Source organism: Benincasa hispida, chromosome 6 (assembly GCF_027475165.1).
Source record: "Benincasa hispida cultivar pf3 chromosome 6, pf3_genome.v1.1, whole genome shotgun sequence".
In the NCBI taxonomy this organism is placed as follows: Eukaryota; Viridiplantae; Streptophyta; class Magnoliopsida; order Cucurbitales; family Cucurbitaceae; genus Benincasa; species Benincasa hispida.
Window position 1 is genome coordinate 54279813 of NC_143483.1, and position 17190 is coordinate 54297002.

A 17190-nucleotide genomic window follows, 5' to 3' on the forward strand; every position below is an offset into this window, starting at 1 on the left:
AGTTCATTAAAATGAATAGTGCTAAAAATTATTACCTCAATTCACAATTCTTTCCTACAAAAGATTAATTTTTAATGAAAAAAATAATTAAATTAATTTTCAAATTGGAAAATCAAATGATAAGAAATTCTACCTACCCGCACCCCTCCTTGTAAGATTGAAAAGTGCATCTCTCCCAATAGAATTTGAGGTCAAAGCTTTTTTATTTTTATTTTTATTTTTTATTTTTTATTTTTTTAAAAAACTTTTATTTATTTATTATATTATTACAATTGTAATTATTTACACCTTAGGAAGATGGTAATGTTGCATTCTTTTAACCATTTGTTCCAATAGATTTATAAGTTTGAATCTTACCTTTTATTTGAGTTGCAACATTTATTTTATTTTAAAGAATTTGATTATTTTTTAAGGAAAATATTTAAAGCAACTGACCAAAGTTCATAATACTAGCCTCCTCAAAGATAGAGGAGAAGAACCACACCGGCAACACAAAAGAATCACTATAACAAATATGACTTATTATAGCTTTTGGAGTCTTTTTTTAAAAATAGGCTATAAAATCTTTAAAAAAAAGAAGGGGAAGGGGATGTTAAAAATTAATTTTTTGAGGTGTACTCAAAATTTTGTAGTTATCCTCCCAAACACGCAAAATTTTGGGGACCACACACTTTATCTTTCTTCAAACACACAAAACTCATATTTTCTTTTTCTCTATTTCTCTTCTTTCCTTTCTTTGTCTCTCCACACAAAATCTCAATCTTCTTTCTCTCAAATCTCAACCCTTATTTTCTCAAATCACAACTTTTAGCACTTGAAACCCATATCGTTCTCATTCCTCTCTTTATCATTCTCAACTTCGCGCGATGCCCTAAAATATGCGCCCTCATTCCACCGTTGACGGCTGATATTCGTCGGTTGCAGCAATTTTGGTGAGCGTGGTATTATTTTTTCCCTCATCTGCTCTCATTCCTTTCTTTAATTTCTATCGTTCTCACCTCCTTTATCTTTATGCCCTAAAATGTGCGCAGTCCATGTTGGTTGACTCTCCCTTATCTATCGTTCTCACCTCCCTTATCTTTAGATCTATTTTCATTTTTATTTGATTTTGGATTTTTCTTTTTGCGTTTTACCATTGGCAATTGATTTCTTGTTGGAGTTGGATGTTGTCTTTTAGCAATTGATGGAGTTCTTGCTGAAATTTTAAGGAGTGGTTAGTAAGGGATTTCACAACGTCCTCTAAAGACATACCTGAGGAGGTTGAAGATGATGATTGGTTCTGATTCTCGTATTGTCCTTGAGATCCCCATTTGAAATTGGGATGATCTCTCCATCCTTGGTTATAAGTTTGCTCGTGAGGGTCGTATTTCCTCTGAAATCCTCTAATGGCATTTACTTAAGCTTGTGGACAAGCCTCAGAAGTATGTCTGGCTAGTCCAAATGCTCCGCATGTTTTGACTTGAGGAAGCCCTCCTTGAGCTACCTGAGTAAAAAGAGAAACAAGGTTAGATACTTGTGATCTTAGCTCACCTACTTTACTGAATTGGGCAACAATGTGATCAAGAGTCCTTGTCCCAAAATTCTGAGAGTTCTCCGCCATAGTAGATATGAGTTGACTTGCTTCGGTGGCATCTTATCTGCAAGAGCCCCTCCGATGTCCACATATATATTGTTCCTCTCAGAGGGAAGCAAACTTGAATAAAAATATTGGATTAGATACTGTTCAAATATTTGGTGATGTGGAAATGAAACACGCAATCGTTTGTATCTTTCCCAGTATTCGTAAAGAGATTCTCCTACACTTTACTTAATCCCGTATATTTCTTTTCTTATATTATGAGTTTTAAATGTCAAAAAAAATTCTAAAAAAATTCTTTTTCAAACGGCTCCAAGTAGTAATGGAACCCGTCGGTAAGTAATATAGCCAATCTTTAGTCACATCCTTCAAGGAGAAGGGAAAAGCCCTAAGATTGAGTTGCTCTTGTATTACCACTGTGGATGTATTCCAGTACATACTAGATGGAACTCCTTCATGTGTTTAGCAGATCCTCGCTAATTGTCCTCTAAATGTGGGTAGGAGATGTACAAGCCCCGATTTGAGTTCAAATGGGACGGTCGTCTCCATATATACGATACACAATGGTTGTTGATTATAGTCCGGCTCTGCTAGTTCTCGCAAGGTTTGTTCCCTTGCTTCTTCCATGTTGTTTGGTAGAGTAGGTTCTTCTTCTTGATGCCTTAACTCTTCAAGTTCTTCTTGTTTTCTTCTTGTTCTTTTCCTTCGTAGCCTTCTCTCGGAGTGAGAGGAGCGGGTCATGTACAAAAGGAAATCTTAATCAAACTAACTAACTTTGGGTTTATTATTATTTTTTTATTTTTCTTTTTTAAAGAAATTCTAAATCCTAATAAGTCAATTGTATCGTTTTTGGGCAGTGGCGCCAATTTGTTTGGGATAAAATCGGTGTTGTTAATTCAATTTAGTCCAAGACAAATGAAATTTATAATGCTAAAAAAAAACTAAAACTAACACGTATGTCAATCCACAAGAAACCTCTAATAATTGTCAAGATTTCGATTATTGAATTCCATAATTTAACAAATGGGGGGAGGGGTTGTTTGTTGTAAAAAAACTAAGTACAATCAAAGTAAAAGCAATTGTAACAAAAACTTTCTCCTTTTTTTTAGTAAAGAATTGATAGAGAGAGATTATTGGGAAATCTTTATTAACTAGGTTAATTGTATCATTGATCTTGAACAAATACATGAAAATTCAACATCCCGTAATCCAATAAGGTAAAAATCCTAAAGACCCGATTAACTAATTAACATGTACCATACCAATTAGCATCAATCTAAATAAAAAACACTTTAATTAAGCAAATTCATGTTCTTTTCTTAGATTGCTTTAGAAACTAGGGTTCTCATGATTATGACATTCAAGAAACATATTAGAGTAAATTTCAAGAAGGATTGTTTAAATGCTCCAAATTAAGAAGTTCAAGAATTAATTTAGGAAAGAAAATCCTAATTAAAACAAGAAATTTTAATTTTTGTAACCTATCTTACTATTCTGTAATAATGCCCAGCAAGATTTGCATACAAAGAAATTAATAGAATCAAGGCATAAACTATTTTCCATTAATTTCTATTCAAATTCATTCAAGAATACATAGAATTCAAGAAAATACACAAATGATCTCAACAAATTAAACTTAGACTAAAAATTTCCCAAGAAATTTAGTTACCTAGCCATAAATTAGAGAAGTCTTGAAGGAATTCATTGAAGAATTGATGAAATACATGAAGAAATTCACAAAAGGACTTGTGAATTTTACAAGAAATCTCTCAAGACAAAAGTAAATTCATGATTTTCTCTCTAATTTTGATATGCAATTTCCTTCTCTATCAAAAAAATGAAATATATCCCTTTGAAATATGGAAAATCAAAAGCATATATTTGATAAGGGTCGCTGGCTCCAATGCCCGGTTGCGCAAAGGTGCGCACATGTTTTATCTTTTTTTTTTTTCTGTCAACTTCCGTTGCAACACTGGGTATAGCCTTTTTTTTTTCTGTCAACTTCCGTTGCAACACTGGGTATAGCGTTGCGATGCCCTATTTTTGCAACTACTGTCTTCTAGCGTCATGCCAGCGTTGTTTGGGAGCATTGCAACGCTCCAAGTGTTTGCTTGAGGTGTGCAGATTTGGTTTATTTGAGGGATAGAATGGTAATTTGCCATTGCCTCTTTTTCTTTGTTGATTCTTTTGTCTAATTTGACTCCATTTAGTTCCAAACTTCTCGTGATGACTCCAAAAGTGTCGGGATTGGATTTTATGTACAAAATGGACCTTTTAAGCAAACAAGTAACATAGAATAGAAGGAATTGACATAGAGAACACAACTCTTTTCAAGACCTATCAGTCACTCCTTCATTGCTTCAAGTGGCACCTTTTAGTTGGTTCATTGATAAAATCTGTCACATCATCCATTCAGGATTTTTCCGTTAAACTTGTTTTAATTATATCTCTTCGTATGAGCTCCAATTTGAGTGACTCAAATTGCGTTAGAACCGTTGTTCAAATCTATATGCAATAGACCTCTCAAAACACTGAAAATAGTAATAAATTAATTTAGGTTTGTTATCATCAAAACATCAATTAATTAATTAATTTGAGATTAAGAACCAAAAGTTAAGAAAGTCTAAATTTTCTCTATAAATGGCTAAATCAATCCTTCATTCACGTAGATTTGATTTCAAATTTGTGTTTTATTTGATTTTGTTTAGCAAAAATCTAATTTGGCTTTTCATGCTTTTTCTATTAAAAGAAAAAAAAATCATGTTATCTAAAAATTAAAAATAAAAAAATCAAATTTAGATTTGAAATCTAAATTTGTTCGGTAAATGGCTAAATTGAATTTGGTTGGTTTTGTTTTATTTTATTAATAAAAAATGTATGAAATTTAGTTTTTTATGTTTTTTTTCTATATTTAAGGGGAAAAAATCAGGTTATCTAAATATTAAAAAAAATAATCATATCAAAATAAGATTTCAAATCTAAATTTGTTCCATAAATAACTAAATTAAACCTTCAATCTGCATTAGGTATATTTTCTTTATTTTCTTTATTTTCTTCTTCTTTACGTTTTGATTTTGGTATTAATTTTGTTAATCTGTACTTCTTAATTTTTTTAAATTACATATATATATATATATATTTGGTTAACCATTATTCCTACATTATTATGTTGTTTTTTTAATTCTTGGATATTGTCTACAATTTTTTAACTTCAGTTATGTTCTTTTTCAATTTTTTTTCTTTCTTCATTTAAGATTTTTTGTTTTTTTAACCCTTTATTTAATTTTTTACTACTCGTCTCAACTGAGAGTTTCTCTTATATGTGTATGTATATATATATGTATGTGTGCGCGTATGCATGCATGTATTCGTATGTGTATGTATTTGCATGTGTGTGTGCGAGTGTAATTGTGTGCGTATGTGTGCATGCGTACATGTTATTTATTTATTAACTGAATCATTATCTTAATTATCAAATTGTATAAATTTTGTGAGATTTGAGATTTAAGGTTTCAAAATCACTACAATCTTCAAGGTGGGCATAAATTGTAATTAATAAAAGAATTCTTTAAAATAGATTATTAAAAAAATTAAAATGAATTATAGTTTGGAAATTTGGTGTCGATGGCCCCTAAGCCATCTCGAAATTTGACTTCACTTTTCAATTTGCTCGATTTTTAGTCTTATGTTAATGTCATCACCCTATAAATTTACCACTTTAACCCTTTCCCTTCTCTTTTGCAAAATTTTTTCTTTCTTTTTTTTTTTTTTTTCGTTTTTCTGCCTTTTTTTCTGGTGATTTCTTCTATTCATGACCTTTGTTTTTCCAGCCATTTCCCTTTTTTTTTTCTTTTCTAGCAATTTATGTTTATGTCACTCTTTTTTTTTTTTTTCGTTTTTCTTGCGAGATTTTCTTCCACCCTCTTTTCTTTAGTTGTCCTCCTTTTTCAATGATTTCTTCTATTTCTTTTGACGTCTTCTTCTTCTTCTTGAATCAAAGATATAAGTTGGAGTGTCAATCAGAACAAAAGGAAGAAGCGAGAGTGGGAATTCAAATGAAGGAAAAAAACTAAAAAATTGATGACGAAGAAATGAGAGGAAGAATTCAAAAGAACGGAAAAAATCAAGGAAGAAATGAAGGAGAGCAACATGAATTGGGGAACGAGATGAAGGAGATGAAGGAACGAGAGGAAAAAGCGAGAAATATGGATTGCATCTGGCCTCGCGTGCATTTTACGGTTAAAACAGTACTATTAAGCATAAGACCAAATTTTGTTAGAGCGAGGCCAAATTTCGAGTGGGCCCCTAAATAGGGGTCCTCCGTACAAATTTCTCATATAGTTTAGAGATGCAAACAAATCTCTAAAATTGAATAGATAAATTTATAAATTTTGTACAAAAACTTTACTTTATTAAAATAAAAATAAATGGGTTTATTTACAAATTTTACCGTCTTTTTTTAGAAAAAAAATTCCGTATTTTAATTTGCGTGGGAATAATATTTTAAGGTTTTAGATGTAAGATTTTTATCTACTAAATAAGTTATATTTTAAAATTTTACAACACGTGCATCACACATAGTAATAAACAAGTACTATCTAAAAGGGGATATTATGGAGGAGAAACATTTGTTTTCCTCATTTGCCCCTTTTAGTGATTAGTATAGGGTTATAAATGTAATTTTACATTAAAATTATTTTAAAAAATAGTTTATAATTTACGTAAATTAGATTTATCTCTAATATTTGATTACAAAATTTATCATTAAAATCTATGCTATCTAAAAGGGTATGGGGGAGTGACATTTGTTTTCCCCATTTGTCCTTTTTATTGATTAGTTATAGGATTATATAATGTAATTTTACATTAAAATCATTAAAAAATAGTTTATAATTCATATAAATTAAATTTATCTCTAATATTTGATTGCAAAATTTATCATTAAAAAAATTATCTCATTCACGTGGATTTCCAAAAAGATTATCATTCACATGGATTTTATTGTTTATCATTAAAAACATAGTTTGTAATTTACGTAAGTTAGGGGGAAAACATTCATTTTCCCCATTTGCCTCTTTTAATGATTGGATATAGGGTTATAAACGTAATTTTATATTAAAATCATTATAAAGAGATTTCCCTTAATTTTTTTTTGTGTTCACGCGTTAGGTTAAAAAGAAATCCCTAATTTTATTTTTACTGATATTCACAAGTTAAATGATAGTAGATTTAAAAAATAACAATAATAATAACACACATGTTATCTTATTATCTCTAATCCACCTTAAATAAAATGATTTTTTTTTTAAAAAAAAAACACACACATATTTTATATCTATCTCATATCATCTAAAATTTATATCTCATTCACGTTAAAAAGATAATTTTTTTTGAAAAAAATCTTATGTTATCTAAGAATCTATCATTCACGTGAAAAGATTTTTTTAAAAGAAAAAAGTATTAAAAAAATCTCATGTTATCTAAAAAAAAACAATTTCATTCACGTTAAATGATTTGAAGTTTTTCAAAACAATCTCATTTTATCCAATATTCTTAAATAATCTTATTATATTCAAGTTAAATGTATAACGATTTTTCCAAAAAAGAAAAAAAAAACTCATTTATATGCATACGAAATTTTCGGAAAAAAAAATCAATTTATCTAATAATTTCAAAATTGGATTTAACATTAAATCGAATTATTTTTCAAATATAAATTTCTCTATAAATGGATTAAACTATTCTCACAATTTTTTTTCCTTTATGGTGCACCAATCTCTTATCCATGTTTATTTTGTACACTTTTCATATATTTAAATTACTTTTTATGTTGGCAATATTATATATATTGATTTAATTAATTTTTTTATTATTTTGTGTGAGATTGAGATTTAGAATGATTAGTCTTTAAAAAATAATAATATTTTTCGAATGAAATTGAATATTACTTATGAACTGTTTAGGCGCTGAGATGATATAAGATGTAGGAAATTCTGATATTTGGAGAGTTTTGATAATGATATACGATACACGAAAGAAAAATACAGTGAAATACGAAATGTCTTTCGAAAATGAACTCACAAATAATTAAAATCGATAAGATAGAATAATAGACCTCCAAATATGAAATAAGATCCATCTCATATTAATCCATAAACCATAAAGTTATATAATTCAAATTTGTTTAATCGTTTTATTTGACTATTTGTTAAAAGTAAATTAATTCGATTGTGCAGAATTCGAGAAGATTAGCCCACGCCAGAAGATATGATTAATAAAATCTAATACTGCTTTCATTGAGAGTCGAACTCAAGACCTCCCGCTTACTAAACGGGTGCTCTAACCAACTGAGCTATGAAAGCTTCGGTAATATTTGAGCATTTTACTAATTATTCGTAACTACTGGGACGATCATCTCAAATTTGTATTTTCGAAAGAGTGAACATATTAATATTTTTTTTTTCCTTCTTTTTCACAACAGCGTGGAAAATGGAAGTTGAACTTGATAAAAATATGCTCATTAAATTACAAATTTTATTTCTACAAGAAAATTTTATACTTTATAATTAGCATTCAGTCCTTATAATTTGATTAAATTCATATAATTAGTTTCTACAGTAGAGATTGTTTATAAGGATTTAATCAAATCTTAGAAATCATTTATGAAGTTTTACTGAATCATGAGGATTAGTGTCAAGAGGTTCATTCTGTTTATTTATATGGGCAGGATCTATTGTATATGTCGATGTTGCATGTAGTGAGAGATACAATTGTCTAATTCAGGATGGTAATAGATTCATCAGAAGGTTCGATTATGGTGGCTCTACATAGCTTTGTTGAGTAGAGTTTGTCCCCTTTTGATAAAGAAACTTTAACAATTTATGTGGGTCTCAGCTTGGGCGAGAAGATGGATATATCTTGTGTGCTAGTGTTGTTAGACTCTTTATCAGTCATTCAAATGATTGTGGGTGCTATTGATATTCATAGTAAGGCGATTAATCTTGTAGTTGACATGATGAGAATTCTCTCTTAGTTTTAAAAAGTTACAAAGGGTTTTTGAAATTCATAGCAAGTCTAATTTGGTCGTTTATGTTATGGCTCACAAGTTCTTTTTTTTTTTTTTTTTTTTTGAAATTCTAGTGTTTGTGGTTGGTTTCTTTGTATTCTCACGACACTTCTTTTGTAGCCCATGGGGCAATTTGATTGAGTTTTGAATGGATGTCTTCTTTCTTTCAAAAGACTAAATAAAAAAAAAAAAAAAAAACTAAATTATAACTTGTTTCAAATCGTAGTCCATAACTTAATCAAATAGACAAATATGTTTAATCAATTTAATCAATTTATCCATGCTATATATAAAAGGAGCTATAAGGAATAATTTTTACCTATCCCTTTTCTCTTACATTTTTTTTTTCCGTTCTTTTGTAAATTCCTATATTGCTCTTTTGTTGATTGCATGCAACTTTTGAAGTGTAGGTATTCGTTTGAAAAGCAACGAATATGACCTTTCCGATTTTTTGTTTACACAATAAATTTAATATATTTCAAAATTAAAGTTTTAGGTCGAATACGTGTAATTGATGTTTACGGGATGTAACTTTTTGAGATGGGATGAGACTCTTTCGAAGTATTTTTCTATTGAGCCCAATGGATATGCAATATATCCCAATTGGATGGGTTTGTTCAATTGGGTGTTGTTACACATCGAAATGATGTATCAATGCGCTTGCATTGTATGCGTGTCTAAAAGAAAAACATGAATAATACTTGTGTTTATATTCATATCAAAACGAAAAGAAAAATCATAGAATTTAATCAATTGAAAGTGGTTGTACTGTAAAATAATGCATTCTTTTATATATGCAATAGTAATTGCAATAATAGATATGTGAAAATATTGAAATAAAAATGGTTGCATGGACATCCTTAATGCACATATTTTTATGTAGCCTCCTCTCTTTGTACATAAAAAATAAAATAGAATATTCAAAAGAGAAGTAATAATATTTTGGCAATTAGACATTTTCTTAGTTTAATATGATGCTCAAGCCTTGATTAAGATGGACGATTGACGAGGGGTAATTGACAAAAATGACTCTTTAGAATTTGACTTTGTATATTTGACCTCTTATTGAAAAACAAATTTTTTTACTCATCGAGTATGAAAATGATGTAAGCATGAGAAATTTTTTATGTACAATTACTCTTATGCTTCCTTTATACATTATCACTGTTAAATTTCAACAACCAACCTACTAAATTAATTTTAAATTCAGCCAATCAACCTACAACCAAAAAATTATTGTACAACCAAAATTAATTCACAAAAATAAATTCACCAAAATGTTTTACAACCCACAACAAAAAATTATCTTTGCGAAAGTGTGATTCACAAAAAGCTCAATTCACCAAATCATCTCCAAAACGAATTTTTTTTCGTCAAGTCCAAAAGTTGTACATCACGAAGTTGTGATTTTGTACTTCGTAAGAAGGTATGTATTTCATTTTGTATTAAATAGTTCGATCATTTCTTTCATGTTAGAATTCATTTGCTTATATTGATGCTTGTTTGTTTGTTTCTTTATTCTAATGTCATATAGAAGCATATTTGATTTTTTTTTTTTTTTAAAAAAAAAGACAAAAAGACAAAAAAAACTATTTTTTAAGATACCCGATCAGGCTTCACCGAGTCTTCACCAGGTACAAAGCAAATAGGTTGAAATTTACTAGGCGGGCTTCATGGGATAAGAACCAGAAATGAATGGGGTATTTGGAAATTAGAAAAGAAAAAAGTAAAAAAAAGACAAAAAAGACAAAAACTTATTCTTTTAAGATACCCGGTCTTCATCAAGTATATTGGAAATGGGTTTGAAACTACTTGGGGCAGACTTCATGGCATAGAACCGGGTACGAGGTATGGGGCAACCCGGTCAAGGCTCGGGCGGGTATTACGTGTATTTTGCATAAAAAAAGTTTACATGACTTGGGCAGGAATTGGTGCCTACATGCATGGACCCAATTGGGAATTACGTGTATGAATGTTCATGAACCCAGATCGACTGGGAATTGGTGCCTACATACAGGGACCCGATTAGAAATTATTGAGAATTGGCATCTACGTGCATGGACCTGCTTGGAATTACGTGTATTTTGCATGATGGTTTTACATAACACAAAGTACTTTAAAAAAAACACATAGCATATTTTGCATGTTTTACATAACAAAACATATTAAGCAAACTATAAAATTTCATTCATCACTTAACCATTAATAGATAAATAGATAGATTGAAAGTCAACATAACATTGAGAATAAATTAATAGTCAATACAACACAACAACTTGAATATTAAATAATAATTAAAAAACCCCTCTAAAACCAGTCGAGCTCGATCGTTATGGACCGGGCCAAAATCCATAGTTGAAATTGATTGAAATATGCCCGCTTGGGTATGGGACTGGGCCAAAAAATAGTATACTCCCTCACTCCACACCCGGTCCTGCCCCCTATGTTTAGTCCCAGTCCTGCCCCCCTACGCCTTTTCCTAGTCTCGATCTCGGTCCCGTCCCCTACGTGTGGTTCTTGGTCCTACCCCCAGTTAGGCTCGTATGAAGCCCGACCGGGTAGGCACCCAACTTTCCTCCTGCGTCCTTTCATTTGCCTCACTCGATACTATACCAGTTAGGCTCGTATGAAGCCCAGCCAAGTAGGAACCATTTTTCAAAAAATAAAGGTTCAATTTTTTGGAAAAAAATTTAACTTTTTGGGTCCAAATTGTTCAGATAACGTCGAAAATGATGATCTAATGCAAAAATTTTCTCAAACAGAAGAAATATAACACAAATGGCAGATCTCAAAACCTAAAAAATACACTTACATGTTAAACATGGCAGATTTTAAAACATTGATTTAAAACAATCATTTTTCAGAATCTCAGATAAACTAACAATGAGCGAATAAAATGGCTAAATCCATCTGATTAGATGAAAAATTCGAAATTATCTTCAAATGGAAAGGAAAGTTGTAAGAAGTAGTAAATGGTAGAAATTGAAGGGGAAATGGGAATGGTCTAACGACCGGAGATAGGGAAGAGAATGGATTGTGATTTTGAAATCTCAAGGGTAGTAAGTTTACATTGTTTGAAAATGTATATGAAAAAAAAACCAATATTTTTAAAAATGGGTAAAATTTTAAAAACAAAATTTTAAAATGGTTATTTTTGTCAATTTTCCAAGTACTAGAGATTCCACCAAATAAACAGGATTTTTTTGTATGGATGGCCTCATTTAGGAGGCCCAAATGAAAAATGACCTCCTATAAGAAAGTAATGGAAAGTGGCCTTACCTCATAAGCAGGTGATTTTATTGATTCGTCCCTGCGATGCACCCCTTGTGCGTGCCCATATGAATTTACTCGATCGTCGATGGCTCGTCACATGTTCCTCGATGCACAGTCACTCGATACCCAGCTTCATGGTCACTCAATACAGATGCAATCGACACGTGTATACTCGATCATATTAACATCATACTCGATGCTCGATTACTTTATACTCGATTATTTTAAATTCATAACCTATTTGAAGGTCACTTGAATTATTTATACTCGATTATCTATACTCAATGGTCGATTACTTTATATTAGATTGTTCAAGTTTTAATGAGTATTGTGTATCGAGTATTTATTTGAACTTCAAATGTCTTCAAACAGGTTTTGAATTCAAAATAATCGAGTATAAAGTAATCGAGCATCGAGTATGACATTGATATGATATAGAATACACGTGTCGATTGTAGCCGTATCGAGTGACCATGAAGTTGGATATCAAGTGACCTTCAAACGGGTTATGAATTCAAAATAATCAAGTATAAAGTAATCGAGCAACGAGTATGACGTTGATATGATTGAGTATACACATGTCGATTGCATAAAGTTAGGTATCGAGTGACCGTGCATCGAGCAATGTGTGATGAGTCATCGAGAATCAAGTAAATTCATTTTTCATTTGGGCCTTCCAAATGGGATCGTCCATATAAAAAAACCCAATAAACAAAACAACAAAAGAAAAAAAAAATAGTGATGGAAATTTCACTTCCATGTTCCTTCGCATCTGCATCTCTCTTCAAATCTTTTTTTAGTACAAAATTCGATTCTATAACTTCGTTTCTGGATCAAACGCAGCTGGAGAAATTAGATTTCTCGAGTGAAAATGGCAGACCCATCGATTTTTCGAACTCTCCTTGCTCAGCTCTGTCTCTGCATTGCTTTCTACTTATCTCTCAACATGGGTTATCCTAAAAACTACGATTTCTTGAAGATTTGGGATCAAAATCCTCTTGATTTCTACTTTATTTCCGTCTGGGGAGGCTTACGATCTGTAAAAGAAGAGATCCTTCTTCTCAAACAGGTGAAATTTTTTGTATTCATTTTGATTTCCTTTCCTACTTTTGCCTATTAGTTTCCTTTCTTCAAATATAATAGCAGAAATTGTAATGGCGATTCTTATTTTTCCCCTTTCTTTGGTAAGAAACGGTGAATCATTCATTCCAAAACAGTCAAACAAAACAACCTAACAAGCTAAGGGACAAGGGTTCCTCTCTTACAAAATTATAGCAAAGTTTTCCCATCTAAATTAGTGAGAAAAAATTTGTTAACTGTATCAAGTCACAGAAATAGTCAAATGAATTGTACTTATCTGAGAAAAATTCTAGCGTTTCTTTCTTTTCCAAATAAGCCACAAAATAGCCTGAAAGATTCCACCAACCCAACCAGTCTTCTATGGCCAAAGGGTAACACTATTGCATACCAAATAATTTACCGAAGAAATCCAACACCCCTTTGGCGAGAAAGTGACTCCTCAGTTCTTTTCCGAAGAACACATATTTGGAGGCTAATCAATAACACATTTAGGGGGTGTTTGAGGCGTTGGGTAGTTATTCTAGTATTATAATAGTTTGTGTTTGGACTGCAAACTATTTTAGTCTGGATTATAATAATCCATGTTTGAGATACAAATTATTTTAGTTTGGGTAGAAAATAGTAAACAATATAACAAAGAGATACAAAAAGGATGGGTAGGAAATAGTAAACCCTGTGAGTAAACACGGTAACAAGAGGGATTTGAAAGAGTAATATTGTAATTAATTGTAGGTTATAATAGTTGGAAATACCAACTATTATAATTGGAGTACAACACATGGAAGGAGCTATGATAACTCACTCCACCCATTTGAAATTGGGGGTCCAAACACCCCCTAATGATTGCTATGGTTGAAGACCGATCATTTGTCTCTTTTGTAGCCAATGGGAATTTCTCTTCCCTATTGGGATTCTTGATTTTATTTTCTTTAAAGGATCTTTGGGTGAGTAAGAAGCGAAGCACATTTCTATTATTTACCTTATCCTTATTCTATGTGCATTAAAGTTATTACTAAGAGATGATTGTGGGTGTGTTTGAGAATCCTTTTAGAATAACTGCTCTACACTTTAATTCTGAATAAAGCATTTAAGAATAAACTATTTAGATGTTTACTTTGCTCTATGATCAATCAAATCGGTCAAACGTAGTCTACAAAGTGTTTTCTTAGAAACACTTTTAAGATATTTTACTTTTAAAAAAAATTCTACGTCACTTTAGTTGACTTTTGAAGTAGCTTTAGCTCTGTTATTCTTGGTGTTTGATTCCATTCAGGACATATGCAATGAGTATCTCTAATATTTAAGTCAATAGAATTTGTTGATTGATCATTGCCTGATTACGTGATTATAGATTACATTTTTTTTTTTTTTTTTGGGGGGGGGGGGGGGGGGGGCTTTTGTTTTATTTTTTATTTTTTTTATGTCAATGCTAAGAATGTGTTTTGCGTGAACAATGAAGATGGAGAAGATGGCCAAGGTTTCTCATGCAAAGTTCGTCTTGCACATCCGTGAACCAGGGGAAAACGATCGCCTAATGCAGAATGTAAGTTTTTTTTGTTGATAACAAACAAAGAGTTGAAATAACAAAATGTGCTGGTTCTGATGTAGTTGATAAGAACGGAAGTAAATGGAAAGTGAGCTTGCTAAAACTTTCGTCGGAGACTGAATATGAAATAGATATCCTCATGATACATTACATATAATATGTTTAAGGGTCATTTCAATCTATCGACATATGCAACTTGGTGTCTCTTGGGTTTTAGCTGTTAGTCCATTACAGAAAACTATCTTTTCTTTATTCGACATGACAGGGTTCGTGGTACTTCTCATCCCTGAAAGTTCCATGGTATAAGATCCTTCTCAACCAGTTCTCTGAATTTGGTAAATTTGTGTCCCATGATGTTTGGTGTATAATCTTTCAAACACTGATGTATTTGTATTTGCGTATTCATATCTTTGTGTTACTTCTCTTTATGGGAAATTATAAATGTAGGCACAGCATACAAGGGTCAAGACAAAATGGAGATTACTTTATTGAGCGAATCAAGTTACAATATCGGCAAACATTAGACGTCATTGCCATAGATACCGGACTATTGCAGGTTTGAAATTGCTTTATTTTACATTTCTTTATTTTTCTCTGTTGTCATGCATCCTAGAAGTAGAACTTCCTTTGTATGATTTGTAGGTATTTGGAATTTGTCGATGCTGTAAAATGTTACTATTGAACTTCTAGGAGTCCGTTGCAACGGGATCAGCAAGTGACACGGTGAACGGTCATTTACTATGGCTGAAAAGGACTCTGCAAGCATCAAACAGTAACTGGTGTTTCAGCCTCTTCAATCTTTCAAATTATGATCCTCCTAACTTTTTGTGCTGCAAACTTCTCCTTCCTGTTTCTAACTACTCTCTATCTTTGTTTCTCTGAAATGAAGGCGTATAGTTGTTGGGTTTCACCCATTGGTAACTTGTGAAAACAATACTCGATCGCTGGAGACAATGCATCTGTTCGAGTCAATCCATCAAATCTTTGTTGAAAATAGGGTGGTAAGTCAAGCCAAGTGGTTTGAATTCCACTCCTTCAAACTCTTACGGTGCTTTTCTCTTGGGTCTACAGAATGCATACCTTAGTAGGCGTGGTTGCACTCACAATGTTCGTATCGATAGCATAGCTTACATTGGAGTTCCCGGTCCTATTCAGACAAAACACTTCCCATCTCAAAGATCCTCCTTCAGTGAGTAAGTTCCCTCTACATTTGGTTTGGATTGAACGGAGCTATGTTTGACTTCTGTTCAGGCCTCGAGCTGATTGATATTGCCAAAACTCACCCACCCTCATATCTATATATTGTTCTCATTTTCCTCATTGTTATACCACTAAATCTGTCTTTTATATGCTACAGATTCTTACTTCAGCGTGTCAGCTCACTAGAGACGGTGGGTACCGAGTGAACATGTTTCGGGACGTTCTGATCAAATACTATTTGATTTTCATATATGTTATGCGAATACAAGATTTATTAGGAGGTCGTATAGGGAGATTGTCATGTAGGCATTTTCAATGGAACTTGATGGAATGGTTTGAAAGTTCTAATGTATAAATCTTTCCATGGCAGGTGTTTTACTATGTAAACACAGCAGGAGAAGTTGTTCATAAAACTGAACTCCAGCAAAAGGGTAGAGAAGTCATATGAAAAAACTACTCAGTTTTACAATGCCAAGTAAAAAAGTCCTCCAATCTATTATTTCTCCCTCTCTCTCAATTTGCTACAAAAGCATATGTCCTCGACCAAGAGTTTCAGAAGTTTGAACATATATCATTGTTAAAGGAAATTTGAGATTTTCCCCTACAAAATTTTGACACTCTTACTAGGTGATTTGATCATTTTGTATCTCTTGTTATTTTCTTTGCACTCCAAAATTGCACTCCCTAGTTGTCTTACTTGAGAATGTAAGTGCAGAAATACAAAGTAAGTGAATTCAAAGCCTAATGATTTAAATGTAGATATACTTTAACTACAAAGTTATACTTAGGTTGGCATAAATAAAAAAAGATTCTTAAAAACTAATTTCCATAGATAAATGCAAGAGGGTTTAGATTGGTTTTTACCCTAAATATGTCCGCTTGGTAAATATTGCAAATTTTAACCTCCTAAACTTTAAAAAATGTTGTAATTTTTTTTTTTTTTGAAAAACGTTTAATTAATATTTTATGGTATAAAATTCATCAAAATTCAAGGAAACACAACATTGGAGAATTTTAATAATAATAATAATTATTATTACTATTATTGTGAGTTTAATTTTGACAATATTAGTAAAAGTTACACTTTTATACTTGAGATTTGAGTTTGGTAACATTTTGGTTTGTAAGTTTCAAACTCATCATTTTGACCCAAGTTTGTGAAGAAATTGAAAAAAATAATCTTCGCCTTTCACAACCACCACTTTTTCTTAAAATTCCTTAAAATAATTCTTCTTAATCTTTTTCGACTGAGATCAATCACCGAGATTTGTATGAAAACTTAATCGTCAATTTTTTCTAATATTATGCAATTTTTCCAAATCTTTTATAACTTTTACCTCTTTTCAAATTTTATCCTATAATCTTTTCAAATCTTATATATAATCTTGTGTAATCTTGCAAATCTTACGTCCAATTTATGCTTCCACATATTTCCAAATTGATTTACAA

The 17190-nt window shown here is 31.4% G+C and overlaps 1 protein-coding gene, 1 long non-coding RNA gene and 1 other non-coding gene across 4 annotated transcripts; 2 read left to right on the plus strand and 1 right to left on the minus strand.

Annotated features, from left to right (window-relative positions):
• Positions 1 to 701: 701 nt before the first annotated feature.
• LOC150035772 (uncharacterized) lies at positions 702 to 6020 on the plus strand. The gene is made up of 2 exons (XR_016530178.1): positions 702 to 941; positions 5577 to 6020. It is a non-coding gene; the product is annotated as an uncharacterized LOC150035772 (long non-coding RNA).
• Positions 6021 to 7864: 1844 nt separating this feature from the next.
• On the minus strand, positions 7865 to 7938 carry TRNAT-AGU (transfer RNA threonine (anticodon AGU)). The gene has a single exon. It is a non-coding gene; the product is annotated as a tRNA-Thr (tRNA).
• A 4705-nt stretch (positions 7939 to 12643) lies between these two features.
• Positions 12644 to 16350, plus strand: LOC120079458 (Calcineurin-like metallo-phosphoesterase superfamily protein). Of its 2 annotated transcripts, none has more exons than XM_039033649.2 (9): positions 12644 to 12984; positions 14455 to 14538; positions 14807 to 14841; positions 14989 to 15097; positions 15232 to 15320; positions 15431 to 15542; positions 15613 to 15734; positions 15899 to 15932; positions 16112 to 16350. In XM_039033649.2, exons 1-9 carry the CDS (start codon positions 12787 to 12789, stop codon positions 16187 to 16189), a joined length of 861 nt encoding a protein of 286 aa, XP_038889577.1. In that variant the 5' UTR covers positions 12644 to 12786; the 3' UTR covers positions 16190 to 16350. The 2 variants fall into 2 exon arrangements, with proteins under 2 accessions (XP_038889577.1, XP_038889578.1); XM_039033650.2 differs by having other exon boundaries at positions 12658 to 12984; positions 15431 to 15539.
• Positions 16351 to 17190: the final 840 nt, after the last annotated feature.